Raw genomic sequence first — 12,345 nt, 5'->3', positions numbered from 1 at the left:
GAACACAGTACTGCCATCAGGATTTGCCAGCAATCTCCTGCTCTAAAAAAATCTGTTTGTGCCCATATAGTTGTGATGCTTACCTCGTATTATTGCACTCACATCGATAAATTAAGTCATGCTGCGGGACAGGGAGGGGGCAGTTGCTGATGACTGAAAGGTGATGTATCACTTGTTTTGGCTGTGCGGGTTGCCAGGAGACAGCACTGCCTGTCTGCTGCAGGATTTTGAGCAGATTCTGCTTTTGAATCAATTGAAAATTCACATACTGAAACTTCTTCATAATTTTGAAATTAAAATGAGAGACTTTCTGAAGAAGAGGTAGCACAGCTACTCTTCTGTTTCTGATACCTTTTAATTCTGGTATCAAATACATGGATATCATGTGTCATGGATCTAGTTCACATTAGAACAGTATTTGCAGTGCCACAGGGTGTTTCAGGAATGCAGAAAACCTTCAGGTAGCCTGCAGGGGGGTGTGCCATGTAGCTGCAGAGATAGGAAGGCTTTCAGGGGAATGTTTTAAAGTATTACTAAGGCTCAGTGTGTACAGCAAAGCATTAACACACGTCTCCCTGTGGGTAGTGGGAAGTTTGCATTACACATCCTGTAAGGGGAAGACTGGGCAAGAAATATTTCTGATCAGGAGAAACTAGAAAGGATTCCCCCCAGACAGCTACAGTCATGCAAGAAAGTGATCTCCAGGAACTGGTACACAGACAATAGTTGTTGGTAATTTACTTTTGAAAACTGCTGCCAGTGACCTGTTACTTCGATGGCAAAGCTTTTACAGAAATGCTGAGCCAAAGCGATGGCTGTGCAGTTAATATAAAAGCACCGGTTGTGCACGGCAGGGGAGAGCTCTTCTGAATTGCAAATTGGAGCACTTAGCTGTCTGCTGCTGTCTGATGGTGATGAATTCACCTTTCATGAGTGACCTACTTTTTAAGCTCGTGATTCAGACTGAGTTGGCCAGTGGCTGTTTTCAGGCTGGTTTATACTTGTGCAGAACAAACTTTTCACAGGCTTAGTGCTTGTTGCTACGTCCAGGCAAATGCTTAGCTTAGATAATGGGAGTAGACCATTTATGATTGCTGTGGTGTTGAAAAATCACACTGTTGGGCTTTATACTCATGCTGAGGTTTTGACAGTGTTTTCTTTTCCTCCTAGTTTGACTTCAACAACACGTGCAAGCTCAGAGGCACTGAGGGGAATATATGCAACACCTGAAACTGACGTGAGTTCTCGCTCCCTCCCACAGGATTTCTGTACAGACTTCCTCATGTGCTTTTCTTGCTGTTGTTTTCATGGCTAAGTCATCCGTAACTAGGTGAAAACAAAAGTTTGTTCATAGCTGTGTGCCTCAGGGTAGGGACTTGTCAGAACACTTGTCCACATTGACCCTTTTATAGCTCTTTCTGGTCCTGTGGAGGTGCCTTTTATGTACTGAAATAATTTGTTGCTCTTGCAGTTGATTTAACATCCTACAGGCTTCCCATGAATGTTGTTGTGCTGCTCCACACAAGATTATGTCCTCCTATTTAAAGGAAAGGTTTGCTGGGAAGCTATGAAGAAGTGGAGGCGTTCTTGAACTTTTTCAGTCCTGGTTGCCTTTGTTCCCGTAGCAACGGACTAAGAGCCCAAGTTTCTATCTTATTTCCACACATAAGTACTTCCTTTCTTTTTGCCTATAATTTCATCTCAGATTTCATTTCTTGTCCCTGGTTCAGCGGTACGTGTTTCTTCGTTCTGTATGCCTGTTCCTTTGGTCGTCTTATCCTGGCAACACCCAGAAACACTGGGGAATTGGTGGGGTTTTGCTGAGTAAGTTACTCCTTACTTAGGCTTGTTAGTGTTCCTCTTCAAATGTATGTGTGTGTGTGTTCAGAGGATGCATCTCCATCCCTAGGTCTCTCTGCACTAGTGTTACCTGCACCTGCAGTTTTAACTTCGATTTTCCAAGTCTTTAATCCGAGTGTTTGTGCAAATCCAAAAATGCAGAAGTATCCGCTGAGGCACTCGGTGTTTGCGGTAGCTGGGTGCGGGGAAGCAAAACACGTTTCACTGTGGGAATGTGTCAGTGCCGGCAGAGCTTTCCTCTGGCAAGATGGTGTGACCGGACGGGGTGCTGGTGCCAGTGCCGAGCAGCTGAGCACCCAGTGGCTCCTCGCCCCCACCCCAGCCCTCTCAGGTGGGCAGCCTGCCAGCAGGTCAGCATCAAGCACCAAGACATGGCCTGGTGTACCTTGGGCAGGTCCAGGCAGGACCTGTGCCTTCCTGCCCTGTGCTGAGGAGGGGCAGGGCAGGGCAAGGGGGCACTGTAGCAAACAGCTGCCCTTCACACCCACCCGCCTTCCTCTGCCAGTATTATGCCATAGGAGACCTTTTCCAAAGGGCTTGGGGCTGCAGTGCACCCTGTGACAGGAGTAGCAGGCAGCTTGAGGGTGGCTGGCACAGTGCAGGCACTGGTTGTGGCCCCATCACTGGGAGGGTCTGGCTTGTCTGCTGCAGGGCTTGCCAACAGGATTATTTCAGGACTATTTGGTTTTAAAGAGCAGTACAAGAGCTGCTGAACGTAAATGTAAAAAGTGACTGGTGAAGAGCAACTAATTGCACTCTGATTGCCTTTGCTGTGGCAAAAGGCCTTTGTCTCCTGGCCAGGAGTGTGAACGAGCTCTGCAGTTGCTTGTGTTGTACAGAGGGTTTGTGGGCATCTATGCTGAAGACAACCGAGCATTACAAGGAGCTAGCGGTATGTGTGCCAGCACTACTAATTTCATTTCTCTGTGTGTGCAATGACTTTATTGCAACTGAATAAAAATGTTTGAAGGAATTCAGCACTTGCTTCAGAATGTGAGTGCAGCCCAACAGGAGCTCAAGCTGGCACTGTAGGTGAGGCTTGGCACAGCAGTAGAGAGAGATACAGAATAAGGGTTTATTTAAACTCTCAGCCAGCCTCTTAAAAAGGAATGAGCTTTTTGGCTTCTCATGAGTTTATGAACCCAGCAAGTATATGTAATCACAGATATGCACGGTAAAGACTGCCGTGTGATGTTTTCGTTGGGACACTTTACCTTAAAGGCTTGCTATCTGATTTTTGGGGGTGTTGGGGAAAACTTGCAACTGGCCTGCCGACTAGGGAGAGAGGCCAGAACACAAGGTATAGAATTACAAGGGTAAATATTTGTTCATGCACACGAGGTGTCCCAGCCAAATTGGGGCACCCCGAATGTGGTTTTATGCAGGAACCTTATACCCTTCAAGCATTCAGATTTGACTAACCAACCACGCTACTGTTTACTAGTCATAGTAAAACTTTGCAAAGCAGTGATGTATCTGCAGTGTTCTTGCTGATTATCTGTTGATCCAGATGTCCCTGGGGTCAGTCTTGCAATAGTTACTTATCTATGATGCTGGGAGGATTTGAAAGATGTGTTAGAGGAGCTGGGATGCTGGCATCATCTTGGTTGTCCAGGGGTATCTTTTAGCCTTCACGGATAGCTCTAAGCTTCCAATAAGCAAAGTCATTATTTCCACAGCCAAGCTGTCCTAAAGGACAGCTTGTTTTGTATTTTTTTAAAGTATGAACAGTATCAAAGTCTCCAGTGAAACTCCACTACCTGATTACATCACAGCGTATATTGTGAACTAATGTATATTAACAAAGTTAATATACTTCCGTACAGTAAAGACTGATTGATATAGTAGTTAGGGAAGGGAATTTTCCTGACAGGGTTCGCTGTCTTCATCAGACCACAACCAAAATAACTTCCAGAAGAGGATTTTATCAGAACAGATAATATTGGTGATGCACTACAGAAAGTGCTGGCTCGTACTGTGGTCTGATACAGAAAATGCACTGATATATTTATTGGATAGTCAGCACCCTTTTCCCATTTATATTACCCCTCAGTACAAAGTGTCAATTTCAGCCTTCCTTTTTCCATCAGTTAAAAAAAGATAAGATCTTCATTTAAATGAAGCAGTAAGACCAGTTTTCTGCTTTTACTCTTTCTACTTGTATTCATTCTGGCTCCATTTTAGAAAAATCTTACGAAGTACATTTCTGACTTAGCTTGTGCAGTTGTGATTTCCTACCCATACAGCAAGGTTTTAAAAATTCCTTACACTTTTATTTCAGTAGAGAAATTTTTTATTTAAAAAGCCCTCAGATGCAAGTCTGAAGAGGTAAGTCCCCTCTGAACTACTAATGTGCAACTGCTTTACTGTAGCTTTTCCAGCATCGTCATAATTCTTTGCACCTGTGTTTGACCTTGAGTTATGTAAACTGGGTAGAGTGAATCTCAAAGAATGGTTTATTTGCTCCAAATCTTACTGAGTAGGTTTTTCCAAAGCTTAGAAACTGCTGTTATGAACTACCTGGCATATCCTAATTTGAGTTTTGTGCTGGTTGGAAATAAACTAGACTTTTCTAAATCAGTGTCTGTAACATAGACATAACAGCCCTTCCTTCACCAGCTGTTCTGCTCCTTTGCTGTAGCACAGACTCTAACCCTTCCTGTTGTCTGTTCCACAGGTAGCTCGTTGCTGCTTTTGCTGTGTGCCTGATGGAGATGGTAATTAACATTTTCACTGCACAATTTATCTCACTAGTGGCTTTCAGATTAAAGCCAAGAGAGTAAGGACACAACTCCACATGGCAAGCTGCTTGTATCCTTGCTCTGTAGCATATCAAACTGAAGCAGCTGAAGTGCTCAGAGTTAGGTTAGGGAAAAAGGCAGGGGATGTAACAATACCATTTTAAAACAACAGGCTAGTTAATGATTCCTTAAAGAACATTTCATTACTGCAACATACACAGAGTAATCTCTGCTCTTTGCATGCTTGTGGGTGTGACTGCTGGATTTTTGTCTCAGTGGCTTTGCAGGGACTGCAGTCCAGGAGTGAGTTAGGAAGGGAGTGTCCTGTTTGCGGACCTGGTACGGTTGGGGTTATTAGCTGGAACTTGTGGGAGGAATATTTTACAGGTAGAGCAATTTAAATGGCCCAAATGCTCAAAAACTAGCCAGTAGGCCAGGAAACTGATACAAGGCAGGATTTCCGTGGCAATCTGATTTTCCTTACCAAAGGCTTAGACCCATGCCCTGAGGGCAAGGAAGTGTTCAAGTGTTGCTTTCCTAAATCACCCTGTAGACTTTTTGCTGTGCTCTTGGTGATGCCAGCTGCTGTTTTCAGTTCTTAATAAATCTGCAAAAGCTTTGTTGTTTCCTGTCTCTTACAGGTGATGCTGAAGAGCATGTTGAAAAAAGGGGAGGTCAGACTGTGATTTACGATGAGAAGAAAGGCACAGTATACAGTTACGCCTACTTCCACTTCGTTTTCTTCTTGGCTTCGCTCTACGTGATGATGACAGTAACTCACTGGTTCCAGTAAGTGTCTGTCTTTAAAGCTGAGAAATTAATGCCTCTCTGCATTGAGAGGGGAGATGTGGACAGGAACTTCTGTCATTGCTGTGTCTTCTCCTTAAGTAAGAAGCTGGAAGAGACGTTTCAGGTCTTTCGCTGGCAGTTCTTGAGCAAGATCTTGCTCTGTAAAGGGCTGCTGTCCTCTGCTTCATGTCTGGGTTAACCTAGCTGAAGTCTGTTACCCACTTGGAAAAACAGAGGGTACTGTAGTCTGAGATATGAATAGTGAGTTTATTGTTTCTTTTTTTCTTTTCTTTTCTTTCCTCTTAACAGTTATGAAAGTGCTCAGATGGAAAAATTCTTCACCGGAACCTGGTCCATCTTCTGGATTAAGATGGTCTCCTGCTGGGTTTGTGTCTGTCTGTACTTGTGGACTCTTATTGCTCCACTCTGTTGTCCATCCAGAGAGTTCTCAGTGTGAACATTCAGAAGGGCCTTCCGTGTTTTTCTCTTTTCTTTTTTTTTTTTTGTTACAAATAAAATACAACAGTCATTTTGTAAAGAGGAAACACCTATTGCCCAGTTATCATAATGTATCAGTTAGTAAACTTTTAGTCAGACTAAACAAATGATTGAAGACTTTTTTAAATTTTTTAAGTCATCATGAGCAAGCATTGCCCAAAGGAACAAATCTGTTCCAAAATTTTGTAACTTAGGTGTGGAGTGTAGCAAACACAGTTGTTGCATAAACTGGAATAAGTGAAATGCTTTTCAAATAACTGACAATCTTTCTCTGGCTTCATAATCAAGAAAAGAAAAGATCATAGTGCAGGTGTATCTTCTTCCTTCCTGTGAATGCTGGATATCTTCTAGCAAATATGCATTCCTTTTTATACTCTTTTTATTAACTGTGTCTTTTACAGTTTGCAGTGATGATTTGGACTGCTGTTTTGTACAGCAGAGAATTCTTCTAAGTAGCATCCAGATATTTTTTCAGAAAACATAACTAAATACTTCTGTAGAAATAGAGAATATGTAAGAATTTGACTGCCAAAGCATCCACTAAAAATCATTTATCTAAATATTAAATATATTAAGTTATTGTATACCTAGATTGAGAAAGGAATGTACCAATGATAATAGAGTATTTATTCTATTATAACTTTAAAAGGCACCTGAATATTTTATGCAATTCACTTCTGGTCCAGTTGTTAACAGAAGGGCAATTCTACACACAAATTCTTAAACTCAGAATTTTGTTCAGCTTTGCTTTGCCACCTCATTTAAACTGAAAATTGTGTGTACTGCACAGGGATCTAAGATATGGTACATTCCTTATTCAGAATGTTTGCTGTTGAGAAAATGCGAGTGACAGGAGCACTGCCTATTGCTGTTAAATTTGAAAGTGGAATGCTCATGTACTTTTCTACCCTACTGTTTCAACTTTTGTCTGAACATCTCACAGGATCTTCAGTTTCCATTACTTACTATAATATTTTAAATGCATTGATGGTCAGGAAAGGACTCTAGTGCATCATCTTCCTTTTCTGCCTGTGTGTTGGTTGGAAAGTATCCTTTCTAACTGCTATATTTTTATACTCCTCTGTTGATGTTAGTTTTGCTGTTGGGATGAGACTTAGCCAACCAATCCATTAATGGAGACTAAACTTATTTTGGAGAACTGTTCCAAGCAGTGGGCTAAGCAGGCAGAAAAAACAAAGACAAGAAGACACATGTAACAGCAGCTGCCTTAGTACAAATGACTGACTTGACAATATCGTGTCAGAACCATGTCACTTTTATTCGCTTTAAGCAGATGATTTGGTGGTAGAACAACAACTCAGATGCCATAAGTGCTGAATAAGGTTGAACCCACTGTAGTTACCTACATTCCAGTGGCATGGATTTATGACTTGTGCTAGTACCAGAAGTTTTGTCTTCTCTCCTTACATATACATGTGTACACACACACAATGTGAAATATGCATGAAATAAACAAAACAACTGATTTAGCAGTTGTTTTTTTTGAAATATGATTGACCCTTATAGCTTCACCCAATGCTTTCTGCAAAACAAAGAAAAGCACAACTAGAAGCCCATGAGGTGGCCAAAATATTTGCATGCATTTGCTCTGTTGCAATAATTGATGGCTAATGGACACCTGGTGAGTAATACTAATGTAACAGATCTCAATTCTGCTCTTGATTTCATTACCGCTATTAGCTGCCCTGTTGCTATGGTATCCTAGGGCTCCTGTCTGGCTTGGAGCTTGCTGGGGGTGCAATCTTCCCAACCATATGCACTCTTACCTCAAACGAAATCTACAGGTGTGCAGTCCTGTATACTTGTACCACCTACCCCAGTGCTTAAGAGCCTCAAAATACATCTGTCATGAGATCTGAGGGAAGGAGAAGTCTGTCCAGAGGTGACTTGCTGCTCTTCTCCTTGTTTGCACTTCAGGGGGAAAAAAGCAGTTGAGACTTAGCTTTGAGTTAGAAAAGCAACAGATAGCTTTGGAGAGGGAGGCAGGTGTTTTATTTCCTTCTGCTTCTGCTGGGAGGTTTCTGATCTCACCAAGAGCTCTGCTAGCGTGGTGGCTCATCGGTATGTCTCTGCGTTTGGAGTCCAGCTGTGCAGATTCTTCTGCAGCTGAAAAAGGCATTTGTTAATGCATTTGCAATGCAGAAGCCTTTATCTGTCCCATCCCTAAGGTGAGAGCCTATGGGCTTTGCAATGATGACTAACATTTAGTCTGACAGTTGGTTGTCCCACCATAGCAGCTGTTCTGAGAAGCAGTCACGATCCAGTGCTAGAGCTGTGAACTGCAGCTGATGGTCCAGGCTGTTGTTCCTCCCTTGATGAATGCCGTTCCCTAAAGTACAGAGGCTTGCAGGAGTTGCCTTCTAGTGCAATGTGTGTTGTACTATGAGAAACCAAGCGTGTTTTTTTAAAAAGTAGCAATGTTTTTTATAACAGAACACTGGGCAAGGAGCTCTACAGAGGAGAGCATGCGCTACGTCAAGCGTAATGCAGGGAATGTAACTGTTCTGTGGTTCTGACAGCAGGGATCCCAGTCGCAAATGTGGATGATCTTAATACATATCTTGGCCAATGTATGTTCTTACGTGTTTACAAAAACACTAATTTTATGTAGGGAGTATCTGCCTGCATAAGGACTTCCTGCACCTCCTTGTGCTCATTTTTTTGTAGTTTGTATTTAAGGAAATAGATTTTGCACAAAGGAAACAGGGTTGTAGGAGGAAAGTCCACAGCGAGGCATGAGTCTGTTCTTTTTACAGAGCACACGCCTCGCTGAGTTGTTCCTTCATCCTTTCCACCAGCTATTGACCTTCAGAATCTAGGTGTGAGGGTATACATAGGGAGGGAATGGGGGAGCACCCAACTAGACTGCTTTGTCTGCTTCTGAGCAAATTTTGTGCGAAAAGACCCCAAAAATAACTTTGAGGACCTGCATGTCCATGCTGTGGCCCCAGGTCCAACTGTGGATCTCCAGACTTCTCTAAGGAAGCGGTAACTGGTGGCAGCTGGGTGTGCAAAGTCTCTAGTTCCGCAGTGAGGCGCGGCTTCCTGCTGGCCCAGCAAATGTTGCAGCCTGAATGTTTGCTGCGAAATCCGTACTGTGAACTTCCATGTGCAACCACTTAATAAAATCCTTGGCTGTGGTTGAAGGAGTCAAATGCCCAGTTCATAAATTCCAAACAGTTCACACAAACGGGGTTTTAAAACCTTTTAAAGTGCCTTCAGTACCTACTGCTGTGATAGCTGGTAATTCAGGTGGCACTGGAACTGGAAAACCTGAACTGAGCCTGTGACTGGGTGATGCTGCCTTGTACCTTATGCCAGCGTGTACAAGACAGTCAGACCCATGGTGCATGTGGACAATGAAATAGTCTGTGCTTGACAGACCTCTGGGGATGAGACTGATTCGGATACTGCTGTACAGTGGAAGATGAACTGGGAAAACTCACCGAGAGCCTGATGCTTTTGTGAGTAATTGAGTAGTTGTTGCCTACACTTACATTTAAATTGTAAACAGTTAACTTTCTTGACACATACCTAAAAGCACATGCAGGTGGGCAGCTGTTCTGCTTGAGGCAGTTAGCTGTTCAGTGTCTGTCCTGCCTTGTGCCATGATTGTTCATTGAAATTGTTCCTGAATGTGAACGGTGCAGTCTTTCTGGCTTCTAGTATTTTTGGCCTGTGTGAAGTAAGGAAGCTGTTGTTACAAAGACAGGAAGGCTAGAGAACACGTCCTGTACGAAGTTTCCTCTAATTAAACTTGAATTTGAGTTGTTTAATGGAGGAACATCTTGGAGGAACAGACCGTGTTGGCAGAAGTTAGTGCTGCTGAGAAGATGAGACAGTTTTATTGGCCTTTTCCTACTCTTTCAAATTTGCTATTGTAAGGAAGGTTATTTGGAACCTCACTGCTGCACTGCTGTCCGAGACTAGAATAATTTTAGTTTTTCTCATGAAGGGAACTGAGAGCTGCAGTCATTACTTGTTATTGTTTGGGGTAAAATCAATGGGATGGACTCGGACAGCAAGCCTCTGAATCCAAACAGCTGGACTAACAAATGAGACCATAAAACCTTATTAAGAATGTGTGGAAAGCAGATGGATATGCTTGTTTGCTGTTTACCACCTAGTTCCTCAAAGCACGTAGGCAGCCCTTGCAGATGGATGCCAAGCAAGGAACTCCACTGTGTTCACACACATCAGAGTTAATTACATTTTTGTGATACTCTTAGCTTTGTACTTCAAGCATTTCCATGAGGCTCAAAAAGCTTGTAGTAGGTTGGGCCACTTGTGTCTGAAACGGGTAATTCAGTGTTGCTAGCATATGCATAGTCCAGAGGGAGGGCTTATCCCCTCACAGAATCATAAACACTGCATGTCTATTTATTTATTTATTTTGTGTTTTAGCACCTTTGTGTTTAGCACCAAATCTAGAAGCGCTTTGAAATTGTAAACTGTGCATGTATAACTGCTTCATCAGCCCCTGGTGCAGCTTTTTATGGGCTAGAACATTGCTATGAGTGAAGCAACTGTTGCACTTGCAAAAAAGCTGGTTTTTAACAGTTCTCTGGTTTTGACCAATGCATCAGGAAAATTTGGACACTCGAAATAGTGCTGGTTGAACTTTGGCTAGCAGCCCACAGTATCATGGGCATCTCTGAATGTATTGGTAACAAAATAATCCACTGACTGCTTTGAAAACATGCTATAAAGATTTTATGCTATAAACCTTTAGGCTTTCCTCCTAAATGAGTTGATGAAGCAAAATATCATGAGACTGTACCTGTGTGCCTAGATGAGCAAGATTACCTGCAGCTAAAATTTTGCTCTCATCTTTCCTTCTGGTCTTTAGAAGCAATGGCTTTTGCTTGCAGGCTGTACCTCCTCATTTCATTTGCCTTTTTCCTCCTTGGATTTGTTTTTTAAAGGCATTGCTTCACTTCCATTCTGACCCCTATCAAGTGGGATGTCTTTGGTGCTAAAAACTAGCGAAGACTTCTTTGCCAGGTCTTGTTGATCCTTTCCTTTTTATAGCAGGACAACCTGCAGTGTTGAAGCAAAGTCAAGGATCATAGTTTATTATATGGATCACTTTTCCTCTGTGAAAGCTGCTTGTTTTCTGAAGTGGCCTAAAAGTTCTTTTGGGACGAAAACACAATCAGCACTATGACATTTTACTTTGTGTTTTCAATTTTGTAAACAGTAGTTTGAACTGTTTCACATGACTGTACAAGGGAATGCCAGGGGTGAAGTGCTTAGAAAGCTTTGGCTTTTTGTACTCTTGGCAGGATACATAGCTCGGGAACTGGTATGTCTGCATTTTCAACATCCTGAGGCAGAATGCCCAGGTGCCCCAGGACGGGGATGCAGACACACTGCAGAGGGTTTGAAGTAGAAACTTCAGGAGACTGGCATGATGGCTGCTTTCTGATGCCTGAAGAAACTCTGTAGGTTTCAAATAGGCCTTAAGTCCAGTTTTGTTTTGTGTTTTTTAACTCAAGCCCCGTTTCAACTCATTCCAACCTGTTAAAAATAATGTTATTTTTTAAAAGTTGGAATTTATTTCAGATATAAGCCATATTGTCTTCTGCCTGTTTGCCAGTCTCCCAGAGCTCCCAGTGCCATAGTGTACAGCCATTTGCACAAACTTCTTCAAGCCACAGTTGTCAGTTTTGGAACCACTCCAGCAGCTTAAAGCTTCCAGGGCTTTTGCTCACCAGAGCTGCAGGGTGCAGCACTGCAACCATGCTTCTGCCAAAGAAGCCTCAGTGCAAAGCCAAGAAGAATTTTGGAAAGCAATGGGGATATAATATCTAGTTACACATACTGTAGCTTTATTTTTCCTCTTACCGATACATGTCCAGGTGCTTAGGTGTTTGTGGACATCCAAGCAGGTTTAAAGCGAAGAGAATTGATTTTCAGAGAAAATAGTTCAACTTGTCATATACAAGCTAAGAAGATACTTACTAGGGACATACGGGTTCACTGTCTGCTTTTTGTTTCCACCAGTGAGTGGTGGTCAGTCTTGTATATGCCATGTTTGAAAGCTGGATGCAAAGTAGTCAAAATGTAAACACATTTTCTTAATGGTGAGGGGGTTTTTAGTAGTCTTTTTCAAGGTTCTTCATATCTCAAGGGAACTTTTTGGTGTGTGTGTGTGGTTTTATTTTATTAAGCTGTAGCCCAGTGAAGTGGAGGTTTGCTAGTTTATTTAACATTTTCTGTGAGTGTTGTGATCTGTAGTAACTGTAACACTTTGACTTTTAAGGATTAGTAAAGATTTCAGAACTGTAACATCTTCATTGTAAAATAGTCAACAGCTTTGCCTTTTTAAAGCATGTTAATGGATTTTATGGACACTTCCTTTTGTATACTGAGTGAATGTATTGTTATAGATTTAATGTTTAATGGACCAATAAAATTTTTCTTACATTTGAAA

At 42.2% G+C, this 12,345-nt stretch overlaps 1 protein-coding gene across 3 annotated transcripts in view; it reads left to right on the top strand.

The window, feature by feature from the left end:
• Positions 1 to 12,345, top strand: part of SERINC5 (serine incorporator 5) — a 43,944-nt gene extending 31,599 nt beyond the window's left edge. For all 3 annotated transcript variants that reach the window (XM_037373187.1, XM_037373188.1, XM_037373190.1), the window contains 4 exons: positions 1,171 to 1,237; positions 4,538 to 4,577; positions 5,243 to 5,390; positions 5,700 to 12,345. In XM_037373187.1, coding sequence (XP_037229084.1) covers positions 1,171 to 1,237; positions 4,538 to 4,577; positions 5,243 to 5,390; positions 5,700 to 5,847 — 403 coding nt within the window. In that variant the 3' untranslated portion in view covers positions 5,848 to 12,345. The remainder of the gene's footprint in view (positions 1 to 1,170; positions 1,238 to 4,537; positions 4,578 to 5,242; positions 5,391 to 5,699) is intronic.

This window comes from Falco rusticolus, chromosome Z, assembly GCF_015220075.1.
Source record: "Falco rusticolus isolate bFalRus1 chromosome Z, bFalRus1.pri, whole genome shotgun sequence".
NCBI lineage: Eukaryota > Metazoa > Chordata > Aves > Falconiformes > Falconidae > Falco > Falco rusticolus.
The sequence above is the reverse complement of the archived record's forward strand: the minus strand, read 5'-3'. Positions and strand labels throughout refer to the sequence as shown.